Genomic DNA, 27,810 nt, shown 5'->3' with positions numbered 1-27,810 from the left:
ATGCCCTCACCATCCACCAGATCTTCTAGTCTTTCTGAAGTGCATGTGGAAACTGCCTGGAGATCACCAGACAACCACTAGGGGCACATCATTTGAAAAAGGGGACTCTCCTCTTACAAATAACTGTGCCCAACATGACTTAAACCTGGATGGGGAAAATATTCCTCCATACCCAGACTTCATAATTATTACTGTAGTGCAGGGAGCAGACTTCACAAACAAGGGTACCCCTGAGTATGTATGTGGCAGGATCGGGGAGAGGAGCACATTTAAGTTCTCTCCCGTATTACTAGGCATGTAAAATGTATGCATTGTGTTGCCTGGATGGGGCGGTGATAATGGCATCACATTCCTAGCGCATTGATTTTATAAGTTGTCATTTAAAATTTTTTGTCAGTGTTTCACCTTTACATAATGTATGTCCAAAGGTTCACTTTGCCTATAAATACTATGGATTGGAACACTGGATATGCGTTATCCATACATACACATGTACTGTGCATGTATGGTGGCACAGTATTTAGAATTTCTGCTGTGCTGTGTCCTTGGGGTTAGATTCCAATTAGGGCCCCGTGTGCATTTGAAGGTTATCCAGGTAAGAAGGTGTACACACACACACACACACACACACACTTCAAAAAACATACTGGCAGGATAAATGGCTGCTAATAAAATGGGCAGAGACTGATCTCAATGATCTGCATACAGTGCTGTGTAAGTCTGAGCAGACTGGATGTTACTTGCTATGTGTATTTTTAATGCTATGTGATGTTTTTTAGTACACTCCAAATTGCGTTTCAGGAGTTAGTGCCGTGAATCAGGGCCGGGTGGTGCTTTAACCTGCTTAAGCCATAGATAAGCTTATTTCGATCTCAAAAATATGCTCAAGGAGCTGTTACTAAATTTCCTTTTATAGGTACCTATGGCTTATTTTACCTACAGGCTCAATATTATGTGAGCAAAATATCTCAATTAAAGCTCTCTGGACACTATTATTGCAGCCTCCCTTATCTAAGGGACCATTTCATCATATTATAGAATCCTTATAACATCTTTGGAACACTCCTCTTTGCAAACGGGCATGGCACAATGGTTTGAACAGATTTCCTCATTGCCTACTGATGACCGCCTCGCCATGCTATTATATTCTATTAATACGTTCCCGGCAGCCAAATATACCAAAATGTAGCTTCATATTTTTTGTCTGTCCTAGATTCCTCCTCACCGGGTATTTTTAGTGGGTATATTAGACAGCTCTACTTGTCCCGAATGTACTCAAACCCTCCGCTAACCTCGATCACTTTGTGGGCTTGCCCCCTAGTTTGGCATTTTGCTACTACACATTATGCTCCACTTACCCCAGAATGGGCACTTTCTGGTCTTTTGCCACCAGATATTAGAGTTCCCAGAGATGTTAGGAAAGTACTACTAGCAGTTCCATCGGCTGCTCTGAAAACCATTCTGCATTTATGGATCCAGAATTCTGCACCAACTCTTGAGTTGTTTAAGGATAAACTCTTTATTTCCCACATGGAGAGAGGTTGGAGGCGTCTCCCCAGAAAGAAACAGTGTTACAAATATTTTTGTTACTTCGGGGAGTTTCATAGAGGTTCTTCCCCTTTCCACTAAAGAAGCTGTAACTGTTTGCGCAATACTCTGGTACGAAACTTGTATTTATTTAGGTGACCCACCAGTCTCCTCTTAATGATTGTGTTGTTCTGCTCTGTTCCAAACTCTTCCTTATGTATAATTTGATAAAGTGACTTTATAACTCCTGTTTCAAATCTTTGATGTTGTTATGGATGCGGATATCTCCATTTACACAGGGTCTTGTCCATAAATGGATAATGTTACTGTATTGTGCTTTAATAAAGAAATTATATTAAAAAAAAATTCAAGGGAAAAACATTTTTGAATATTTTGTAATGAACATATTTGTTTAACACTATGATCCTTATTTTATATTCATTCTGTGTGTATTTAAGGGGACCAGTTCTCCTTTAATAGGATCTGCTTTTCTATACTGATTCTCTATGAACAGTGTGGTGTATTAGCAGCAGAATGTAATAGTTTTATTTAGATATAAATAACAGTGGTGTCTATGCTAGTCACTAGATTGTGACCGTTTTGCAGAGTACAAGTAGATGGTATATTTAACCAAATACAAAAGGAGGTAGAGTCTTTACTTTCCAAGTGCAGTCAGTGGATTTATGCATGAGGAACGGTTCCCCTTCTTACAGGTCAGTAGAAGCACATGGTGCTTGCAATTCACCTCCCAGATTAATATGTACAGACTCCAGAAACACAAGAAAGAAAAAAAAAAAAAAAAAAAAAAAAAGGTAAAACCAGCAGCATGTACAAAGCAACAACCCAAACCAAATCCAATTGTCCGCAATGAGCTCGCAGCCCAAACTCGCATAAAAGTGATCGCAGCCCCATAGGGCTGTGAGCAAAATTGTGCGAATTCAGGCTCTGAGCGGGCCATGAGGGGTGCTAGTTCAGGTGCCGTTGCTAGCGTTTTAACGACGTGGCAATGGCAGCTTGCACCCTTCTCGGATAATTCGACTGACCCCACAATGTTCTACCCTAAAAATAAAAAAAAAGGAAATAAAAGTGTTATACTTACCAGATTGGAAAACATATCTTGCAAGCCCTTGAATCAACTCTGCCGGCCACGTTGGTGGTGCCGATTCCTCTGGCTCTCTTTTCAGCCGAAAGGAAAGTTCAAAACCAAAACCGCTTGGTCCATCAGCTCCTGTGTATCTAAGCATGAATAGACTGAAATTAGACAACTGGGTTCCCCCTCTACCCTGCCATACACCACATGAAAAACACAGACCCCACATAAGAAGAAAGCTGTAAAAATAAAGTCTTGCTAAAGTGAAATGAAACATCTTTAGTAGTGAAATGTTAGAATAAACTGGTGTTTAATGTGAGGTAATTTTTAAGAAGAGTAAAGTTGCATGTGGGTATTTAACCATTATCCAAGTCAATGTGTAACCAAGTTAAATGTTCAGGGCCGGCTCTAGGGGTGTTTTCAATCAGTGCGTTTGAACAGGGGCGCCACCCATAGAGGGCGCACCCCTCCCCAACATCCCGATTTCCAAGGGACAGTACTGTCCTGCCGCCCGCTGTTCCACCCGTGGGCCGAAGTGGCCCGCGAGTGGTCAAATCAGGAGGTTGGGGACCCCCACCACCGCAGCTGTGCTGCATCCATTCAGTGATGGGAGAGGGCTGGGGAAACCCAGTTAGTGAGGCTCCCCCCAGCCTGATGTTATTTAGAACTGTACCATGCCGGCACACCTCCAAATAAAGTCATGTAGGGGGCATGGCGTATGGTAATTAGGCCACTCCCCTATTTTTGGCCGTGCGCGGCTTAGCCACCGTGCGATGTTGGGGCGCACTGTAGAGAGCTGCCACAGGGTTCTCAGAGCCCTGGAGCCTGCCCTGTAAATGCTATACCCAACACCATCCATAGCTGGTTCCATCTATGCAACTGCACCTCTGCTTGTGAAATTGGCCCTCATTGTGATCAGTGTGGGCTTGTACTAGCCCTATCCTTTGTGCACAAGAAGTGGTGTCTAAATGTTCCAGAAGTCTTGTGGTTTGTTCAGATGCAACCTGAACCTAAGCCACGCTGCAATCTGCACTGGGGTTTAGGGTTCTCCATTTCAAAATAAATGTTCTCAATGTACAAACTACCTTTTAACCCTTTCCAGACCGATGATCAGCAATCGGTGCTCCCAGGTCATTGGAGAGGTCTTTTCTGCTTGTGATGCTGTTATGACAAACCTGAAAGCTCCATAGTAATCTGCTAAAGGTTCTGCCACTAAATAGAAGGGGCAGCACTTCCTAATGATGAAATAATAACGTATATAGATTATCTGCACCTGGTTTAGATTATCTTCTCTACTGAGGTAAAAATAAGGTTTTGTTTTTTTTCACACAAGGTTTATTTATTGTTGAATAAATAAAGGAAAAACTGGGGTTATTTGTCAAATTAAATGACATAGATCACATTAGGATTTTGTTAATTATGTCCCAATGTTTATAAAAACATGATTGAAAAGTGTATTTTCTTCTAAAGCCTCCCAAATTGTTTTACACTTAAGTTGGCCACACACATAGCGATATATCACCCGATCTGGCAGATTCCGACACATTGGAACGACAGATCGTGTAAAATATGGCCAAATCGTGAGTCCCCACTCATGATCACGGTGCGCATCCCTGCTGGTCGCACATCGTATCGTCAGATCTGCCGTGCAGTAGGGCAGATATGACAATCTAAGACGCGATGCACTGTGAAAAGTCTGGATGCAGGAGAGATCGTATGAAGATTGGACACCAAATCGTGAGCAGATAGTATGCAGAGCTGCCGGGGAGAGTTTCAAGGGAAATTGTACACATCGGCTGATCGTGGCAACATCGCTTTGTCTGTAGGCACCTTTACACAACTACTGTCTCCTATGACTCCCCTATGCAGGCTGCTATCTCCACACTGGATGTCCCAATGCTACCTAAAGCTCAACATGTCCAAAACATAGCCCAGAGTCTCCATCTCCCCTCCAATCTCTCTCACTATCACAAGTTTCTTAGTCTTCCATGTCCACTCTGCTTTGCTTCCAGTCCTATCACCTCCTCCCAAAATATTCCCATAATACAACAACATTTACTTACCCAAGATACTACCAAAACATTTACCCACTCATCAAATCCTGCACCGACTACTGCAACCTCCTCCTATCTGACGTTCCCATCACCCGGATATCACTGCTTCAATCCATTTCTTATGCTGCAGCAAGACCAAGCTCTTCCTCACTCGCCACTACACATCAGGTGCCTGTAAGCCTTATGTGGGCTCCTCAAATCCAACTCATATTAGTTACCCTGATCTACAAAGCCCACCACCCCTTAACACATTAACAATCTCACTGCAAAATATTCCATCTCTGGCCCACTTACATCTACCTCTGATCTGTGCCTCGCCTTAGGCAACAACCCCACTCCGGCATCAAATACATGAAACGAGCCATCCGTGTTAAGGTGCATACATACTAGGGATGTGCAGGCTCGGATAGGTTCGAGTTTGCACGTTGAGTTCGGATTTTTCCCTCCAAAAAAACGGAACTCAGAAAGAGGCTAAACGTCATCTTACATAGACGAACATCATCATTCCCGGACTTTTGTCCCGGAATGATGATGTTCGTCCATGTAAGATGACGTTTAGCCTCTTTCTGAGTTCCGTTTTTTTGGAGGGAAAAATCCGAACTCAACGTGCAAACTCGAACCTATCCGAGCCAGCACATCCCTAATACACACGGCCAGATTTTTCTTCAGATCTGAACGAGAACGATTTAAAAAATCGTTCATATCTGAAGGAAAATATGACATATCTGACATGTCTGAACGATGAACGATGCGCGTTCCCGATAGTGAGATAACGATATCTGACATCTGATGTGTTTGCAGTCAGATTTGGACGATTTGAACATTTAAATGCAGTCAAAAATAGTTCATAGTTCAAATCGTTGGTCAAATCGTTCACCTGACCGTGCAAATGTTCCATTACAGAGAAACCATAACGAGTAGTAGAGATCTAAGTCTGAGCCAGTTTTACTAGCTGAGGAGACAAGAGCTTAAAATAAAAACAAATCTGTAGAGTCGGCAGGCATCATTATGTTATATGTACAGTGGCAAAGAGGTAAAATGAACTAGCATTCTCACCTGTGCTCCTCCTGTCAGTGCATCTAGTCCCCTCTTGCAGTAACAAGATATATTCATTGGTTATGCATAACACAGCAGTGTAGCCCATCCCCCATTATACCGTGCATGATCGCTCGCAGATCTTGCCCTCCAGTACTAATATTTTATGGGGCATGAAATCATGTAGAAAGGATTAGTGCTCTTTCCTGTATCACTTATACTACAGTGGTCATGCCCAATCATACTGGCCATCATCAACCCAGTTCCAGGCATCTGATCCCATAGGAACGCTGTGTTAAAGGAGGGGATGGGTTTTAAAAGAAATTCTTAATTATGACTAAAACAACTTAAAAAAAAATTAAAACTATAGAAAGTACTATAAAGCACAGAGTACATGTCCTAGTTAGATAAAAATCCATTTACTAGATCAAAAAACAAAAGCTGTGGGCTCATAGACAATTTAAATTTTTGTTTATTGTGCAGTTACGGGTACTCTGAATACAGGTATTGTACCAATGAGAACAGAATGCAGGCACAGAATTGCTGTGACACTAGGAACAGAAGGCTCCGCACACAGAACACAAGACAATGCATGCAATGTATATTCAGTACTATCAGTGTCTAAGGACCAGTCCGTTCTCAGTGGTAACCAAGAACCAGTAACATTGTATGTGGTCTGAATGAAAGAGAAAAGGGGGCTCTATGTAACTATTGATATAAGTTGCAGTATTTCCCATGGTCACTGGAAGAAAAATCCCTTGTATATAAAACTCTAGGTGTTGGTTTTTTTAATCATTCCCTTGGGATTTGCAGATAATAAATGGACTGCTGAAATGTGCATGAGAATATCACAGTGTTGTGCATGTGGGGGAGAAATGAATGATCCGAAAAGCTCTTATCCTTCGGGATTAGAGCATTTTGCTGAATAAAAAGCCAATCCTACTCTGTTGGTGGCCTCAGTGTTTCCGCATTATTGATGGTGTTAACTAGCTCAAACAAATCACAATGTGAAACCAAATACACTGTAGGGAAAAAGGTTTCCATATGTTAGACATTTCTTCAGGGGAGGTCTACCTCCAGCACAGAGGAGTCGCCTCCCAGCGCCTGGCATTCCCTTCTGCAACCTTCCCAAGATAAAGCATTCATTTACCAGGGGTTTATTGATGTAATATGCTCACAATCAGAAAGGCAGCCAACTCGCGGCCAGTGGCACCTGAACAAAGCAGAACTAAACACTGCAGTCAAGGCAAATTAAATAACCTAAAGTAATTAAACGGCTTTAACACATGTGCTTAACACTCCAGATACAAACAGGTCTCATAACCGATTAGGTTACAGAAATGCCTTTTATGCAAGTGCATTATGAAGTCACCATCTTTATACATGTGCAGTGATGCCTGGCACCTAACTCCTCTGTGGCGCAGATTTATATATATCACCTTTACAGCAGCTTTTGATTAAAAACTAATGTTTATTATACAGAGTAACGACAGGAGATTGACGTAACAGGATGCTTCAATGGGCGACAGAGGAGGGAAAATAGCTAGGCAGACACACATTATTCCATTCCCCATGGAACCTCTTGAAATTCCTGCAGAAATAGGGATCACTGATCCCAGTACTAACAGGTCCATTTCTATTGCTAACTATAGCTATTTAAACAAAGCACAATCCAAAGATGATAAAATACCCAAATAAAGATTTACGTACTTGTCCATACTTAGAGAAGCAAAGCTAGGTGTAACATACAGAGCTAGCAGATGTGTGCCTGGGAGAAGAATAGAGCATTATAGGATATCTAGCAGTACAGATATTGGACAAGGGCTTGTAGGCAAAAACAGAAAAACTATTGTCCTGCATCTATACAGTGATGCTCAGAATGTAGGCAAAGCAGTAAATATATTCTCACAACATGATTTTATGGCAAAGCAATATACTACACTAATTGTACTATCCATTCCTAACCCATTAAAAGCATATAAAGACTTGACCCCCACACTACCCTGTGTAGAAGCTGACAGCAGAGACGTGCCAGGTCTCCTGGTGAGAGAAAGATATACACTGAGCAGCACATTGCAGAACACTAGCTGTTCACACAGAAGCTGGGAACCTGCGCCCCACATACTCCTACAGTCCCCCCCCCTCCCCTGCACCCGACATACTCCTACAGTCCCCCCCCCTCCCTGCACCCCACATACTCCCAGTGCCCCCCCTTTCCCCTGCACCCGATATACTCCTACAGTCCCCCCCCTGCACCCCACATACTCCTACAGTCCCCCCCCTTTCCCCTGCACCCCACATACTCCTACAGTGCCCCCCTTTCCCCTGCGCCCCACATACTCCTACAGTGCCCCCCCCTTTGCCCTGCGCCCCACATACTCCTACAGTGCCCCCCCTTTCCCCTGCGCCCCACATACTCCTACAGTGCCCCCCCTTTCCCCTGCGCCCCACATACTCCTACAGTGCCCCCCCTTTCTCCTGCGCCCCACATACTCCTACAGTGCCCCCCCTTTCTCCTGCGCCCCACATACTCCTACAGTGCCCCCCCCTTTCCCCTGCGCCCCACATACTCCTACAGTGCCCCCCCCTTTCCCCTGCGCCCCACATACTCCTACAGTGCCCCCCCCTTTCCCCTGCGCCCCACATACTCCTACAGTGCCCCCCCCTTTCCCCTTCGCCCCACATACTCCTACAGTCCCCCCCCTTTCCCCTTCGCCCCACATACTCCTACAGTGCCCCCCCCTTTCCCCTGCGCCCCACATACTCCTACAGTGCCCCCCCCCCTTTCCCCTGCGCCCCACATACTCCGAGTTCCCCCCCCCTACACCCGACATACTCCTACAGTCCCCCCCCTTCACCCCGCATACTGCTACAGTGCCTCCCCTTTCCCCTGCACCCCATACTCCTACAGTGCCCCCCCTTTCCCTCACATACTCCTACAGTGCCCCCCCCCGCGCCCCACATACTCCTACAGTGCCCCCCCCCGCGCCCCACATACTCCTACAGTGCCCCCCCCGCGCCCCACATACTCCTACAGTGCCCCCCCCTGCGCCCCACATACTCCTACAGTGCCCCCCGTTCCTCCTGCGCCCCACATACTCCTACAGTTGCATGCACTGTACCAGGACCTAGGAGTATCTAATGGTATTTGACTGTGGAGACAATGAAAAACCCGCTATTATCATGAGACTGACAGGGTGCACTGTACGAGACACATGTCACATTGCTATAGCATCTTATGAGATCTGCGGCTTTCAAGTCTATTCTCAACAGAAGTTTTCAAAACCAGATTTCATTCAGATTATGCGATGGTCTTGTATACCGGACACCGGGTGTGGTAGAACAAATGGACATTCATTAAGTCAACATGTTGTGAATGCCATCTTATAACACGTCACCATTTACAATGTCCACACTGAAAAAAGAGAAGACTGCTCAATGTCTGTATACTTAGGCTGTTATACCCCTTTCAGACATGTAGCAAAAATCCCGGTTTTTGGGCGTGAACACACATGGACCCGGGATTTTGCTATGTGTGAACAGAAACGACCCGGGTCGAAGTCTCAGGTCCATTACCCTGCTCTGTACCAGGATTTTTACCGGGTTTCAAGAAAACTCATTGGCTGTTCGGTGCACCTGCAGATATCTTCAACTGCTGGTGCCCAGACCAGACTGGGGAGCAGACGGGATCCGTGGCGGCAACACCCTAAGTGACTGCAGCAGCAGCAGGCCAGCACCTTTGTATAGGCCAAAACTTTAGATTTATAGTTTTCTTATATTGTAATGTAAAAAAATTTATTGGTTTCCAATTAAAAAAAAAAAAAAAAAACACACATTGGAAACAAACTTTGTGGTCTTTACTCTAAAAATGCTAATTTTTATATGTCGTCATTATGGTGAACAAAAAGCGAAGCGTCCCCTTTAAATCCACACCAAATTCGACAGCAGACCCGGGTGCAGCGTGAACACATCCGACCAGGAAATTCCAGGGTTTTTGCTGTAGTGAGAGTGTGTGTGTGTGTGTGGGTGGGTGGGGGGGGGTTCAGACGAAGCCCCGGGTTGTACCCGTGTATTATGCCTGAAAGGGGTATTATATAGACCTTACAGCAGAGACTTTTACTGGCGTAACAGAGGAAAGCCTGTGTGAGAGGTGTGCTGTAATACGATCCCCAGCTGGACCTGCATAGCTGTATTCACACTGAGGACGCCCACAGTTCCAAATCTGAGAACTCACGTCTGCATCCAATTATCCTAATTGTGTACATTAATTGTTGCATTACCGTCCTACAAGCAAAGGTAACCTAGTCGTTGCTTAATGTGAAATAGGTATTAAAATAGCTAAAACGTAGAACCTTGTCTGGTCTTTCATGCGGCTTTCCTGTTGTTTGTGCAGTATTGTAAAACGGTCTCTCCTACTTTCCATGCATATAATCATGCCTAACCTATATAATATAGTGGACAATGTTCCTAAATTGCAGTGAAAGTTCTAAGATTTTAAGATGAACCAGCTGTATTAAAATGTATTGAATGAGTATTCCACTCAAGTCAGGACTGCGATCAGGTCACATTAAATAAGTCTAGGTGCTAGGGACGTATTGCATACTTACACAGGTGTCCAGCATAAAGGCATCCCTACAAATTATTATTACATGTTGGTAATGATTACTGATAGCATGCGGCTATTAAATCTCTGGAGAACTCCAAAGTCCTGACTCGTTACTGCCTTGTGCCCCTTTCTAGTTTACAAAAAGGGACAGAAATTTTCAACCTGGGCAGCCAAGCACGCTGGAGCTGGGGAAATATTAACAGCACACGTCATGTATGTTCTACATGCGAAGTTATACACAGTTTAGCCTCGCGTAATAAAAGTATAGACAGACAATAGCCGTAACAACATGATGGTAGGCTAGTTACTGTATTAACCCACTGAACTATGGCCCCAAGCTTTCCCAAGAACTACTATAAAACAATGGATAACTGGATGAAATTTGGAGCTCACATTTATAACATGAGACCCACAAGATGCAAAATATAGAGAGCTCTGAAATATGTATAGTAATACCAGTCTAATCGCACCTATTGTTTTATATTAAAAGTACACCCTGTGGGGTCTCACCTGGCACGGTTCTATTGTAATAACAGTATAGAATCTGGAAGTATATATCTAACCACAATACAAGGAAAAAAAAGTCAGTGTATTTGGAAATGGTGTTCGTAGAATAAACACAACCCAGTAGCCACTAAGCACTTACTCATGCACTCTGTTGTCTCCATACAAATCACTTAATCCAAAACTGACATAATGCCAGTGTTCAGGAACACCAAGCGCAGAGTTGCCAAGATTCCGGTACATGCTGACATAGTCTAAGGGATCTGGTCCGCCCAACCTGAAAAGGAAGAGAAAGGATAAAACACATAAATCATGCAGCAACATATGAAACCAAAGCCTTAAATGTATTGTCCACAGAGGTGAGGAACAATGGTCACCAAGCCCAACATACTGACAGTGCTATAACCACAATCTGCAAAGCCAGTCTACTGCCATCCAAAAGGGATGTGCACCCGAACTTCTCCGGAAAAGGTGTTGTTTTTGCACTGGACTATAATAGGCGCAGTTTTTAACAATGAATTGTTCATTATTTAGCACTGACAAATTCAACACTGTTGTAACAGCTGTAGATCTCCTTTATATTGTAATTTCATACTGACTAGGAGATAAGAAAGAGACATAAGAAGTGTCGGGGAGAGGGGGGGGGGGGTGAGTCAGTGAAGAGGGTAGAGTACATCAGGTGCTAGCAGATGAGACAGGGAGATAGAGATCCTCATTGAGGAGTGATGGGGAATGTGAGGACCCAGGAACAGTAGGCGTATTAATGCAGAGGAGTACAGTGATGTGTATGGAAAGGGGGCATGTTGTAGACTAACTACGTACAGCCGACAGAAGTACAGAAATTAATGAATTCAGAGTGGTCTTAATACATTGTAAATTATCATAAATTACCCTCTTCTCCTGGATCTTGGTGGAGGTCCCGGAAGATGTGCTGCGTTCTCATGTTTTACCCATTTTAGATTTAGTAGGTGGCAAACAAACTCCACCACCTCCAAATGCCAATAGAGCGATGTCTCAGTCCCCGTAGGCGCCGACAGGGACTGCTGAGCCGGGACACGCGTTTCACCCTGTATCCATGGGCTTGTTCACCAGTAGACAAGAGTTTTTATTGTATTTAATATAATTTTTTTTCACAAAATAGTTTGACTTGATGACTTGAGTAGAGAGGAATATATTCACTAGGTCTTAGGCGCCTTGTGATTTTTATACTAGATAAAATAAAAGTTAAGTCTTATTTACATATGGGTATTGTCAGCATTATGTTTTGAAGTTTGTGCCCCCACACAGGGTTTTGTTTTCCCTGTTACTCCTACGGACTCTTCTCTTAGGCTCAGACTAGGAGTATATATATATTGGACATGGCTTTATATACAGCCAATGTGCTGCTTCACCCCTTAGTAAACTGAACACACCAATAAGCCCTGTGCTTCATCACTGGTCTTCCCTTCCCCCATCCATCACTGCGTTTCAGATGCGGCCATAGCTTGGACCTCCCTACACTACAGATGAAATAATAGTGCAGCTGTGCCAGAGCGATCACTAACAAACCCCTGCAGTATAGTAATGCCTGACTCATGCCTGGACCCTATTCCCTCAGACACAGTTCACTCATTTTTCTGAAAGTACCAAAACTAATGCATTTTAGGAGATCTACCATAGGATTTGTCCTAACCTGTACCTGCAGTGTGCAAGAGAAATCCCTGCAGCTAAGGACTGTTCCTGTTAGTGTTAACATCTTATACAGACAATAAATTATAGTGTCCTGTAACAACTTCCAATGATCCCAGATTCCACTGTTTTTCTCATCCAGTTCATAACGTGTCGCCTTTTTACCTACTGTCCTGAATGTAATACTTGTCTATTTGATGGACATCGATGGTCGATGTTTGCTAACCATCAATGTTTTTCTTTCAATATTAGTGTTTTTTACCATTCAATGGTGGCATTCCGATGTTTGCCACCATCGAATGGTAATGATTCAATAGTGTTCCGATGTTTGACTTTCTTTAATTCCTTAGCGTTGCACCACCCCTGGCATCTTCCTGGCTGCTGTGTGTGGGCTATCTGTATTACTGAGAGCACTGCAGCAGTGAGCGGTGCTGCCGCAGGTTAGTGACAGGTGCAGTACTGAAGCGCTGCATTAACTGTTCAGTGCCCTACCCCCAATCCCGTCCACTGACAGCCACGCTGAAGGTGTTTTGGGGATGCACCTTTCATATGAATAGTTTTTTCCTATCCAATTCTTTTGATGTGATGGCTAGGTACCATCGCATCGAAATTGGAAGCCCAGCCATCATTTGATGGTGGGCTTCAGATGGCCATTCCTTACAATAACTGGGAGGAAAGGAAGAGAGATTCTGTATTATCCCAATTCTAGAATCCTCTCCTTCCTCTATCCATAATAATTATCACATTTATAAGATCTCTTCTCCTGAAACACATTGTACATTAGTGTCAAAGAAACCTGTAAGAAATTAAGTAAACATGTAGATATGTTCACTGAAACAGTATATATAATTCCATTGCATTGATAGGAGGTACTTCGATACGAAGACCTAACAATGGTTGTCAAAAATAAAAATATAAAACAGTGTGCATTGCACAAGGCTAGATCAAGAGGTTCTAGGATTTGGTTGCATTCCAAACAAGTTTTTAATGAGCCATTAAGCAAGCAACACAAAAGCCATAGTTACAACACAGCCTCTACAATGACAAATGAGACACATGCAATAACACTTAAGCTAGGTACACACTTGTCCAATCCTCCCTCAGGAGCTCAGACTCCAATCCAACCTATAGTAGGCCTGGTGACAGATTCTATATCCAATCTATGCGTATAAACTTGTCCAATTTTTTAGCAGACCAGCTGCCACTCACACAGACATTTGCATAATAAGGGTCAGAGCTACACTGCACGTAATGATCAGTGCAGGATAAAGAAAAGGATACTTTTAAAGAAAAAGCGGGAGACCTCCTCCAATCAATAACCAGCCCAGGTTATTGATTTGTGGGGAGGGGCACACAAACCTACCAACCTCTGAGCCTAGACGGTTACTGGAAAAGAGGGGGAAAAAAAAAAAAAAAAAAAAAGTGTAGGGTTCCCTCTATTTTCCAATATCCAGCACTAGATTGAGCCAGCCAGGGTTATAATGCCAAAGCATGGGAACACCTGCCATCACATTGACCAAGCCCAAACTGGTCGGCCCAGGGCTGGAATTCCTCAAAAACTGGGAGTCCCCAAAAATAAAATGGTGTCGTCCCCCCCCCCCCTCCACCTGTGCAACAACCAGTCCTGTGCTGAAAGCCCAGGGCTTTGCCTCCAACTCTGGTGGCGGTGGGCGCGGGGTTCATGATGTAAAATAATTGATAATATTGTTCTTTACAGGTGGCTTACAGGTCCTAGCAAGCTTGCCCAGGCATGTAAGTAGGCACTTGTGGACCAGGACCAGTGCCTGCATGCACCCGTAGTCCATCTGTACGGGACCAGGACCAGTGCCCACTGGCACCCGTAGTCCATCTGTAAAGAAAATAAATACAGGACACAGATTGTTGAAATAATTTATTGACCAGCACCTTCATCTAGTGGGCGCCGGCCTTTAAACTGATGGCATGGCAACCGCCCCCGGCATCTTCTGTCGTCAGGAGCTCTTACCTGCTCCTTCTCGCTGGACTGTCATTTGCTGCCTCACATTGGCTAATATATCGCAGTGAGCCGCGATTGGCTCACTGCGGCCATCTTGAACTTTAAAAATAGCACCACGTGTGAGCCACTCACAGCTCGTGGCGCCATTTCTGAAGCAGGATATGCGTCATCGGTGGACATCCTTCTGGATTCAGCCCCATCGCCACGCATGGCTGCTGCAGCAGCTGTTGACCCTCCAGCTGCCGGGCAGTGCCGCTAGTGCTGGCATGTGCCCAGCTGACAGCTGCTATAGATTGTGTGTTGAGCTGCCGTGACCAGAGATCGGTCACCAGCTCCGGTTTTAGCAGCCTACACACTTGAATTATTGGTTGACTGATCGCCGGTCGTGCCTCCTGGTTTTTAAGCATGTTTAAAAACCATATGACTCGACCAGGAACAGGTGACAAGATCAGTCGGCTGAGGGTAGACACTTGTCCAATGTCAGACCAACTGGTTGGTTGGGGGTCAGATTGACCGCAGAATGGATTGTACAGAATTGTATTGCATATTCTGATAAACTCATCTGCAGTTGCAAACATGGCTCAAACTCTTATTCCCTGGCCCACTGTAATTTTATTAAACAAATTAGTAATACAAAGAGAGATACAACATAACATCCAGGTGGAGGTAACATGCCTGCATCACAAATCATAAAAGAGAGACCTTTATTGAATCCTCATTGCCCTGATACAAAAAAATTATCCGAAAAAATTTGGCATAATGGATCCCTAGGATTAAAATGAGACACAATAAGCAGGAAATAGTAAATGCTACGCCCATGGTTCCGTTTCCACCCTCATTGTTACAAAGAGTAAATACAGTCCATCGGCTGAATATTGCACAAAATGTAATCTCCCCCAAAATGACCAACAGAGACTACAAACTTCACACACAGTAAAGGCAATTATCCACTACCCGATTAAACAGAGCGATTGAATGATAACGACATAGTTATCGTTCATTCGCTTGTTAATCGGGCACAAATCTGTCAGCTTAATGTAAAAGACGACCAACAACGATGTGTTTTCCCCTTGGTCGTTTTTGACATCTATCATCGCCCAACCATGCTGGTCAATCTGCCGATAATAACACATTGGCCATGTTCAGGGATGAGGGAGGGTGCCGACACTGATGTAGGCACCCTACACTGAACGACTGATCGATCAGTATAGGCACAGACTGTGAAACGACTGCACGATTACAATGTCGTAATCGTTCAATCGTTTCAGTCTGCTAGTGGATACGCACCTTACCTCTTTAACCTGTTCAGTTTGCCATGAGTTGAAAAAGGTTGAAGATCTCTACTGTAACCCTTAACAACCAAACAGCTTTGGCTGCCTGTCCAACCAGGACTAAAGAAAGCAGAGCTACAAATCACAAGCCAGAGGACCCAGATCATCTGCTCATCCTGTGATCAGTATACAGGCCAAATATACTACTTTTATTCAATACCTGTCATAATAATCTAAAACCTAAAATTACCTCCCTTTCATTGGAACTATATTAATTATGAAGTAGACTGTAAGCTCTCACAAGCAGGGCCCTCTTCCCTCATGTGCATTTCCTATCTTCACTAATACCATCTCCTTCCCACTGCCAACAGCGCCAAGCCTTTGGGTTTGGCCGCTCCGCTGCTCATTCGAGTATTGGGTCATTTCATGTCAAGTGGACCAACTTTGAAGATCATCTCCATCTGCTAATTGTGCACTGCAGAGTCGGTGACATTTGCACCCACCCCCAATTTGAGGGCCATGGGGGGGGGGGGATTCAATTGAGAGAGAATCCTTTTGCACAGCCGAATCTGCGCGGCAGCCCCCACACTTTATGGCAGCGGGATCTTGCACAAAAGTGTCCGCTACCGGCTTTTGGCAGGCTGGGCAAAGGGTGAGAGACAGGCTCCTGTGCATTTAAATGCCATGGCAATGCCAATTTGTACCCTTCTCCGCAACTGAATTCCCCTGCATGCCAACCTTCCATTTTATAAAGAAAAAAAAAAAAAAAGAGAAGATGGTCAGGTGGGGACCCCAGGCGACCTGACATGGAATGACCCTATTATGCCTGCTGTTGCAGTAATGTTTATAAACCTTGTCAATACTCTACTATGTTTTGTACGGTCACTTTTTTCTGGTTTGGATCATAGTGTTTCAGTTTATGTACCCTGTAAAGAGCTGCGGACGCCTTGTGGTACCATATAAAGGATAACCGTAAAAATAAAAATGTAAAATTACTTTGGACTCTATTTATTATTAACATTATTTTTACTAAAATAAAGTGAAAAAGGGCGTTTTCACACCCTTTTCACATTATTTTAGTTTAACAAATTTACTACAGGGCAATTGGAGTAGAGTTCGTAAAATAATGTGTAATGGGTCCCCGCAGGTGGTAGCTGCCCTCTTTGCTGCAGGCTCTGGTCTCCGCTCACAGCAAAAGCTCCTTTTCGGAGTATAGGGCTGAAAATAGTTTAGACGTGCCGAGAGCAATGAGGGGACCCCTCGCCACAAAGCCCTGCCCACAGCCCCCTGACGACCGATCGTGATGATCCTTAACCTAAAACCTGCCTGGGAAAATCACATACACAATGGCGAAAGCCACATCAATCGATTCAGTGGTTCCGGAGTTTATCAGACAAACAGACACTCCCATTTATAAGATATATATTGGTCCAATAGAGCACAATTTCACTTGGCTTAAGCTGGGTACACACTAAACAGATATATCTGCAGATGATGGTTGTTTGTACACACTGAACAACCATCATCATCATCATGTGTTCAGTGTGTAGGAGGGGGCAGGTTCTGCTGGTCGGGGGTGGATTCTCTGTAAAGCGCTGCGGAATGTGTGTGCGTTATATAAAGAAATGATAAATAATAATATCTGCCGATTGTCAGGCATTGTATGGCTAACATTACTGTTACGCAGCATACTTTATACAAGCTGACAAATCTAGACTAATATTATTAGAACGTTGTGTCTGCCTGTTTCTTTCCCAAGTTGGTACAACATCTACTCAACTGATTTTCATGAAAACACCATTTTGTAGTGGAAACTCCTAGAAAAAAACCTTCACTTTGTTTCATCTTAATCTGCTAAATTAAAGCTGAGCAATTACAAACAACATTTATTGACATCATCAATGTAAGAGATAGGTGTGGTAACAAGTGCGCAGCTGGTAAGTGTTGGAGGGAGAGGAGCTTTAGGCTGCCTTTCACTTGAAATGGATAGGCTACATAGTAATCTGTGCAGGGGGCACACAGTGACATTGGTGTGAGTGGTGGGTGAATAGGATAGGCTACATAGCAGTCTGTGCACAGGGCACACAGTGACATTGGTGTGAGTGGTGGGTGAATAGGATAGGCTACATAGTAATCTGTGCAGGGGGCACACAGTGACATTGGTGTGAGTGGTGGGTGAATAGGATAGGCTACATAGCAGTCTGTGCACAGGGCACACAGTGACATTGGTGTGAGTGGTGGGTGAATAGGATAGGATACATAGTCTGTGCACAGGGCACACAGTGACATTGGTGTGAGTGGTGGGTGAATAGGATAGGTTACATAGCGGTCTGTGCACAGGGCACACAGTGACATTGGTGTGAGTGGTGGGTGAGTAGGAGAGGCTACATAGCAGTCTGTGCACAGGGCACACAGTGACATTGGTGTGAGTGGTGGATGAATAGGATAAGCTACATAGCAGTCTGTGCACAGGGCACACAGTGACATTGGTGTGAGTGGTGGGTGAATAGGAGAGGCTACATAGCAGTCTGTGCACAGGGCACACAGTGACATTGGTGTGAGTGGTGGGTGAATAGGATAGGCTACATAGCAGTCTGTGCAAGGGGCACACAGGGACATTGGTGTGAGTGGTGGGTGAATAGGATAGGCTACATAGCAGTCTGTGCAAGGGGCACACAGGGACATTGGTGTGAGTGGTGGATGAATAGGATAGGCTACATAGTCTGTGCACAGGTAACACTGACATTGGTGTGAGTGGTGGGTGAGTAGGAGAGGCTACATAGCAGTCTGTGCACAGGGCACACAGTGACATTGGTGTGAGTGGTGGGTGAATAGGATAGGATACATAGCAGTCTGTGCACAGGGCACACAGTGACATTGGTGTGAGTGGTGGATAAATAGGATAGGCTACATAGTCTGTGCACAGGGCACACAGTGACATTGGTGTGAGTGGTGGGTGAATAGGATAGGTTACATAGCAGTCTGTACACAGAGCACACAGTGACATTGGTGTGAGTGGTGGGTGAATAGGATAGGCTACATAGCAGTCTGTGCACAGGGCACACAGTGACATTGGTGTGAGTGGTGGGTGAATAGGATAGGCTACATACTAATCTGTGCAGGGGGCACACAGTGACATTGGTGTGAGTGGTGGGTGAGGGCGCTGCACCCATCAGTATGTATATTACTGCTGGTCAAATGGGCCACTGCCACGACAGGGCTTCAATGCAAGGCAATACAACTAGAACAGCTAATCCATATATATTTCTGTAATTCTGCTTTTGAATCCATCAAATTTTACTTTCAGTTGTGTTTGGCCTCAGGGTACATCACCACAGGCCAGCTAATATCCAACCTTGGCAGCCAGGAAGGTAAGGTTTCCCATGGCAGGCATACATCGTCTATGCATAAAGTTCCGCAAGTGGTTAATCCCTTGGGGTAGGATTCTCAACAGGAGACCCCACAAACCTTTAACATTATAGACAGTTCCAAATCAATCTCTCTCTATATCTATCTATCTATAATTTTACACACATACAAAGTTGTTTAAGTCAGGGCTAGTTCTCGCTGACGGCTCTACTGCACCCTGAAGCCACGGTTTTTGAATATGAGCAATAGTAATAAATTGTTGGTCTTTGAGATGCCAGTGCATAAAATCCAATAGTGTTTCTTGCATCCACATCTCATAAAACAGAGCAGGTACTGCTTGTTGATTTTAGCTGTGTTGAATTTTACAGTCATACTTTCCGCACCAATGTCTTAGATCGCCTATGGAGCCATTTTAAAGAAAGAGTAGATGTCTGAACTCCTGTAGCCCACATAAACAGTGACACCAATCACCTACATCATTAAATAAGAGAACATTGCAGATCATTTAAAGCTGCCAACGCTATCACAAAGAACTGGTCCTACTAGACTACATGATCACAATTACCCAGCATGTCAAGCAACAAATAACTAGTAAATAATACATCACACTCTAAAATTTAGGGACCATATAGAAACGGATGGGAGCCCATTAAGGGCTATATTCATATACATTACATAAAATAGAGATAAAAAAAAAAAAAAAAAATGGAAGTGACAGGCAGATAAAAGTGCCAAAGACAAGCGTTCAGCTAAATAATGACCCATCTCTCTATAGCAATGATGGGCAACAGGTGGCCCCTCTAGTCTTTACTTGTAGCCTCCAGCTGGCCGATATATTACATAGAGGTGTATCATTTATTAAACGTATTCATTTAACTTGCTACTGAAATTTAGGATAAGGTTTCGCTTTTCTGAAGTTTAGAGGGCTGCCCAATGCGGCCCCTCTAGTAGATCAGGTTGCCTTTCACTGCTTAATGCTGCCCATCCACTAGGCGATTAAACCTAGCGATGGAGCGATAATGACGGTCGTTACCGCTCCATCGCTTGGTAATCGCGCGCAAATCGGGCAGTAAAATGTTAACGACCATCGATGCGCGCCCGCTGGTCGTTTTTAACATCAATCATCGGCTGAACATGACGGTCAACCTGACGACCGCCGTTGGGTTGCCATGTTCGGGGATGATTGATCTGCATACACTGAACGTTCAGTGTATGCACTTCACCCCGCAGGAGATGACGGGGTCGTAATCGTGCCGTCGTCCCCGCATCGTGTAGTGGATGGGCAGCATTACTGTATCATTCAGCTTCAGTTAAAATGTAGACAAAGATCGGTTAATCTTTCCCAATCTGCAAGCCTCAAAGGGGTTCTAGTAAAAGAGTGCTAAAGACTGGTAGCACTCAGGGATATGCACCACCTTTCCTTTCATCTCATTTAAAGTTCTTAAAACCAGTTTCAGAAGCAGAAAAATAGATTGAGACATGAATATAATAAGTGTCTGTGCAGTTATCCAGCGTGTGGAATCTATTATACTAAATCTTGAATCACCTGAGTAACGGAACCTTTTTTTTTTTATATGAAACAAAGCACTGGCTAAAGATCCTAATGTCTGGTAATCAACTTTTAAAATAAAAAATAAAATCAAATTAAAGCTCAAACTCCAAATGTCCAATTTATATATTAGCAAGGTAAGCCTAGACCCATTGCAAATGAAGATTAAAGCTAGGTACACACTTAAACAATCATACTTGAGATACTACTACAATTTCAGTAAATGTCACGAGGAACACGCAGATTCATGCGTATACGCAATCTACCTCGCCATCCGTGTCCCTCATCTCTCACAACAATCTGCTGAAAATATTACAACTGGAGCTACACCAGCAGATGTATTGGACAGAATGGTCGGTAGGGCGTACACACTTCCAGGACTGCCCGCTATTGTACCATCGCGACGCAGAAATCCTAGCATGGACATAAATCCAAACCTGCGGGCGGAACTAATTTTGTTGCAGTAAAACATTATCATAGCAACAGACACACTTAAGGCCCCCCCATACACGGTAGGATTCTTTTAAACGATATGCCCGTTTTCGACCGATTGGAACGACATGAAAAGTGCCATGTGTGGTTATGATAACAACGCTGTCGTTGATTGTGATCTATTGAACATGCAGAAAGATCTCAACATGTCCTTCACGATTTGGCACACATTGTTCCATGTGTATGCATGAAGAACAATTTCATGGACGACAAACAATTTGTCGTCACTTTTCCTGGACACTCCCCTCCACCAATTTGTGCCAGCCGATGGAGAGACAGAATATGCATCGCAAGGTTGTTTGCTGCCAAACGATATAGCTTTAACGATTTGCAGTCGGTAACAACCCATCTATGTCGTTTGAGTAATCGTTCCATGTGTATGCACAATACCGTTTGCCCGAGAGTGTTCAGGAGTTCAAGGCAAATCGCTAACGATATTGGATCGTTACCTACATAGTACCATGTGTGTACTTCATATGATCTGCAAGACGATTGTACAGGTGTGTACCTAGCTTTACCTGCAATACTTCCCAAGTACATCAGTGTAATACTGTAAAGGTGCCTACACACTTGGCGATGTGCTCACGATCCGACATGGTGTCCGATTTCCCCTTGAACTCTCCCCGGCAGTCGTGGGCAAGATTTGGTGCTAAAAAAAACTGTCCAATGTGACAAACGATCCATCATGCCTTCTAACTATTCCAGTGCATCGTGACTGAGATTGTCAGATCTGCCCTACAGCACGGCAGATCTGAAGAAGCGATGTACGACCTGCAGGTACGCGCATCGTGAGTGGAAACTCACGATTTAGGCATATTTTATATGATTTGCCGTCACGATTCGGCAGAATCATGTAACAAAAAACACCAAGTGTGTAGGCACCTTTAGATATGAGAGAAGACACTGGTTGCAGGGAAGCTGTAGGCATTAGATGTGGGGGAACTATAAGTCCCAGCAAGAGCGCACATTAGCAATGAATGAGCCACAGGTAACCTGGAGGTAGTGTAGAGGATGTACTGCACTGAGCCCCAGCACCTGCTATACCTAGTACAGTGCGGGACCCCTGAGCAGGTAATCCGGGCTCTCAGTGGCTACTTTAGCAGGATAAAATCGGGACAGGCGAGCTTACCAGTACTTCACTATGGCGGTGACCTGGAGGGGGTTGGGCTGATCCGGATACAGCCTCCGACACTCGCCGTAAATCGCATGCAGCCCAGGAGGGAAGAGAGACGGGAAGGGCTGGGGCGTGGGGCCGCCGCTAGGCCGCATCTCCTCCATCCCCTCCGTGCGCTCAGCCTGGCAGAGAGAGGACGGCGCTCCGGGTGACAGCCCGCTCAGGACTACGACACCCGCTGCTAGTTGGACAAAGTTCGGGTGAGCACCTCAAAGTGCCGCCAGCAGCCCCCGGGTGAGAAATGCCCTCACACAGAAGCTTGTTGCTGGAGTACAGACGGTGCTCCCTCAGTGGGAGGCTCTGCCCGCCGGTCTGGCCAATCACCAGCGCTGTCACATCCGCCCGCACTTTGCCCGCAGCACATTGGCTGATGCCTCAGCGAATCACCGCACAGAGAGAGGATTGGCAATAACGTCGCCGGTGTCTGGGCGCGTCGACATCTTGTCGGTTTGAAAAACAAAGCAGCAGATAGATACTTGAGGTTATGGTTTGTTCGTTTGTTTTTATATTGTTTTTCTATATTGTTTTACAAAGACGACATGTACACAACTTTGTTCTAATTGATGGGATGATCAGGATTTGTTTTTATATTAATATTCTGACAAATTGGATGGTACTAATAAAATCATAACTTATTAGATTTTCTTTGAAAATGGTTGTGACTCCACACATGCTATAAACAAACATGCATTGATTTTTTTTATGCCGTACTCCCCATGATTACACATTCTCCTCCATGCACCCCCCTGTATGATACGGTATGCAGTCGGGAAACCGGCTGCCTTAATAACGACAGCCGGCTTCCCGGCTTCTTTATCCCGGCGTGAGATAAATGACCGGCGTCTATCTCTAGACACCTGTCATTTACCCGACGCTGGGAGACCGGCACCCGGGATCCTGATCGAAGGGATGCTGGGCGCCACGAGCAGACAGACAAGGAGGGTTAGGGGGTTAGGTTAGTTTATACTTACCTTAGGGACGATCAGGATTTCCAGTGCTATTGGGCTTCCGCTGCCGGGTTCTGCTGATCTGTTGGGCTGCAGCTGCCCGGGAATCGAACTGCCGGCCATGCAGCAGCCGGGATTCCATACCGATTCCTATTATACACCCTATGCCATACTCCCCCCTGATTACACATTCTCCTCCATGCACCCCACTGTATTATACACCCTATGCCATACTGCCCATGATTACACATTCCCCTCCATACATTGCCTGAATTATACACCCTTCGCAGCACTCACCTCCTGTATTATACACTCTCTGCTATATCCCCCTCCACTGTATTACACATTATGTTATGATGCTCCTCCCTGTATTATACACCCTCTGCAATCACCAACCTGTATTACTCTCTCATCCATGCAACCCCTGTATTATACACCCTTCGCAGTTCCCACCTCCTGTATTATACACTCTCTGCTTTACCCCCCTCCACTGTATTACACATTATGTTATTATACACCCTGTGCAATAACCCACCTGTATTGCTTTCATCCATGCATCCCATACTTGCCTACTTTTGAAAAAGCATTTCAGATAGATTGTGAAAGCACCACCTATGAGTGCGGTGGTAAAGTGGGCGTGTCCTGCTACATCTGAGAGGCGTGTCATAAACCTGACTTACATCCAAATGTAAATGAGCCCCAAAGCAGTTCGTAAGATCTATTTGTTGATGAAAACACACTAATACTTTTCAGAAAATGCATGTAGCCATAGGGATCATTGTGCCTTATAACCAATGCAGGGAAATTATAGTAATGATCCCATTTGGATGTATATATATCTGTTTTTACTATATATAACAGCTTCATAATGGGGGTAAGATGCAATCAGGGAGAGTTGTCAATTATGATGCATCCCCTATTTATCTGCTGTAAATACCTAATGCAGTGGTTCCCAAACTGTGTGCTGTGGCACCCTGGGGTGCCTCGGGACACTTGCAGGGGTGCCTCAGGTTGGTGGACCAGCACCAAGTCAAATTATTTATTGTCAATGTAATGTAAATATGTGCACAAACAGAAGCACAAACCTGTCCACTACTATATAACCACCCTAAGGATGACATATAAGCACAATTTACTTCACTGCATTTTTTTCCTGAATTTCTCAATAACAAAGTTTTGGCCTAGGGGTGCAGTGAAAACATTGCTGATACTCTAGGGCGCTGTGATTCAAAAAAGATTGGGAACCACTGACCTAATGTATTGCCAATATCACACTCTCTTCTATGGGAATGGGTATGATTCCCGTCAGCGGCAGCCCGACAGGAGCAGAGTGCGAAGCAGCGGAAGCCTGACAGCGCTGGAAATCCCGATCATGGATAGGTAAGTGTAGACTAACCTAACCCCCCTAACCCTCCTTAGGGGTGCCTAACCCTAACTTCCCCCCCAAGTGCCTAACCCTAATCCCCCCTCTAAGTGCCTAACCCTAATCACCCCCTTCCCCGCTGCCTAAACCTAAGTCCCCCGGGGGGTGGTACCTAACCCTAACCCTCCCGGGGGGGTGCCTAACCCTAAGTCCCCCCCGGGAGCCCTAAACCTTACCCTCCCCCCGCGGCTGTCCGCTCGTGGTGCCCGGCATCACTACGATCATGATACCGGGCGCCGGTCTCCCGGCGTCGGGGAAATGCGGGCGTCTACATCTAGACGCCCGGCATTTCACCCATGCAGGGATAAGACAGTCGGGAAGCCGGCTGCCGGTATTTAGGCAGTCGGCTTCCCGATTGCTTCCCCTTCTATGTGCCCCCATATTTATACACCCTCTGCCATACACCCCCTGTATTACACATTCTCTTACATGCACCCCATAATCATACTTACCTACTCTCACAATTTGGCCGGGAGCCTCCCGAAAATTGGGTGGTGCTCCTGGCCCCCCTAGGTAAAGTAGGTAAATCTCCCAGCTAACCCCCGGCCCCCCCATCCCCCGCGAATCCCAGACAAAACCCCACAGCGGGGGGGCAGATGAAGCGATTCACGCTGAATCGCGTCATCATGACCACGCCCCATGCTTCGCAATGGCGAAAATCTTGACATTGTGTAGCGGGGGCAGGGCCAAAATGACGCAATTCTGTGGCCCCGCCCCCGCTCCACCCGCACTGCCGGGTAGTATCCTCCGCCACTCCCCCCTCTACTTCACTACATCACCCTGCTTATCCGTCCTGGCTGCCCCCTCCCGGAGGGGGCTGCCAGAATGTCGGCAAGTATGCCTTTGTCTCTTGTACTGTATAGTGCAGCCCAGGTATTTTCACACCAGTTACACCCCTGTACTGTATATAACAGCTTATAGGTCCTCCATTATATTTCAGAACTGTACCAACCCCCCTCCCCTCCATATCCACATCTATGCTCTCTGTATAATATGGCAGTCATTTTGATGCTCTCTGAACGTTATGTCAGTCACTGCAATGTGGTCTGTATTATATGGCAGTCACTGTGATGCGGTCTGTATTATATGGCAGTCACTGTGATGCTATCTGTATGATGTCAGTCACTGCGATGCTTATATGGCCGTCACTGTGATGCTCTCTGTATGATGGCAGTCACTGCGATGCTCTCTGTATGATATGTCAGTCACTGTGATGCTCTCTGTATGATGGCAGTCACTGCGATGCTGTCTGTATAATATGTCAGTCACTGTGATGCTCTCTGTATGATATATCAGTCACTGTGATGCTATCTGTATGATGTCAGTCGCTGCAATGCTTTTATGGTCGTCACTGTGATGCTCTCTGTATGATGGCAGTCACTGCGATGCTCTCTGTATGATATGCCAGTCACTGTGATGCTCTCTGTATGATGGCAGTCACCGCGATGCTCTCTGTATGATATGTCAGTCACTGTGATGCTCTCTGTATGATGGCAGTCACTGCGATGCTCTCTGTATGATGGCAGTCACTGCGATGCTGTCTGTATAATATGTCAGTCACTGCGATGCTCTCTGTATATGTCAATCACTGCGATGCTCTCTGTATGATATGTCAGTCACTGCGATGCTTATATGGCAGTCACTGTGATGCTGTCTGTATGATATGTCAGTCACTGCGATGCTCTCTGTATGATATGTCAGTCACTGCGATGTTATCTGTATGATATGTCAGTCGCTTTGATTCTTATATGGCAGTCACTGTAATGCTGTCTGTATGATATGTCAGTCACTGTGATGCTCTCTGTATGATATGTCAGTCAGTGGCATAACAATGCCCCCCACAGTGGCTTGGGGGTATGGGGACAGAGTGTTGATTTGGAGTCGCACTGGCAGCCAGCCACAGCAACTATTGAGACTATAGACACAGTGCTGCCATCTTCAAATATGGTGCTGGTCACGAGCCTATCGAAGCTCGTGGACTGGCAGCCAATCAACAGCGGCTGTCGGTCCGCGAGTTCCAATTGGCTTGGGACCGGTGCCAGAATGATGGCGGCACTGTGTCTCTAGTCTCAAGGGTTGCTGCCAGTGTGACTCCAAATCAACAACCTCTGCATTGCAATCCTTACGGGAGGGAGGGTAAGAGGCTGCCTGAGGGGAGAGAGGGAGGATAAGAGGCTACTGGTGGGGGAGAGGCATAATGTGTAAAGGTGGCATTACTGTGTGGCATAAAGTGTTATAACGGGCATTACTGTGTAGCATGGTGTGTAAGGGGCCTTACTGTGTGGCACAATGTGCTATAAGGGGTATTAGTGTGGCATAATGTGTTATAAAGGGCATTACTGTGTGGCATAATGTGTTATAAAGGGCATTACTGTGTGGCATAATGTGTTGTAAGGGGCATTACTGTGTGGCATAATGTGTTGTAAGGGGCATTACTGTGTGCCAATGTGATATAAGGGGCATTACTGTGTGCCAATGTGATATGGCATTATGGTGTGGCATAATGTGTTATAAGGGCACTACAGTGTGTGGCACAATGGTGCGGCATAATGTGTAAGGGGCATTACTGTATCACAAAACCACACATCTTTTTCAGGAGAGTGCGTGCCGGAGAAAAATTTATCTGGAGGGGGGGGGCACCAGAAACTGTTTTGGCAAGGGGGAGCAAAATTTATAGTTATGGCACTGATGTCAGTCACTGTGATGTTCTCTGTATGATATGGCAGTCATTGCAATGCTTGTATGGCCATGCAATATTTGTTGGTCACTGCGATGCTCTGATGGGTGAGTTGTAGTACAGTCAGCAATGCTCCACTGAAAGTGTAGATACCTCACTACCGCAGAATAAATGCAGCAGTCGCTGGCACCTTAATGTAATGGCACCTGCATGTGGCTTGCAGGGTGCCTAGAGCACCACCCTGCAGCCACTACTGTTACTACAGAGCTGCCTCAGCATCCACGATTCTACTTACCGGAGCCAGTTGCAGTGCAGGCAACCCAGCCCCCTAGGCATGATGTAATGATATCATGGGTGTAGGGGGCGGGGTCAGCACAGAGTGCAGTGCCGCCTTGTTACCTGACTGCCAAAAGCAGTAATACTGCCCATACCCCCCCCCCCCTCATCAC

The 27,810-nt window shown here is 45.3% G+C and overlaps 1 protein-coding gene across 2 annotated transcripts in view; it reads right to left on the bottom strand.

The window, feature by feature from the left end:
• Positions 1–22,635, bottom strand: part of SUFU (SUFU negative regulator of hedgehog signaling) — a 39,374-nt gene extending 16,739 nt beyond the window's left edge. For both annotated transcript variants that reach the window (XM_088448671.1, XM_088448672.1), the window contains exons 1-3: positions 22,270–22,635; positions 10,959–11,093; positions 2,627–2,763 (exon numbers count right to left, since the gene is read on the bottom strand). In XM_088448671.1, coding sequence (XP_088304797.1) covers positions 2,627–2,763; positions 10,959–11,093; positions 22,270–22,418 — 421 coding nt within the window. In that variant the 5' untranslated portion in view covers positions 22,419–22,635. The remainder of the gene's footprint in view (positions 1–2,626; positions 2,764–10,958; positions 11,094–22,269) is intronic.
• Between the last annotated feature and the right edge of the window lie 5,175 nt (positions 22,636–27,810).

This window comes from Taudactylus pleione, unplaced genomic scaffold (genome assembly GCF_031769625.1).
Source record: "Taudactylus pleione unplaced genomic scaffold, aTauple2 ptg000464l, whole genome shotgun sequence".
In the NCBI taxonomy this organism is placed as follows: domain Eukaryota; kingdom Metazoa; phylum Chordata; class Amphibia; order Anura; family Myobatrachidae; genus Taudactylus; species Taudactylus pleione.
This window is presented reverse-complemented; position numbering and strand designations above follow the sequence as displayed.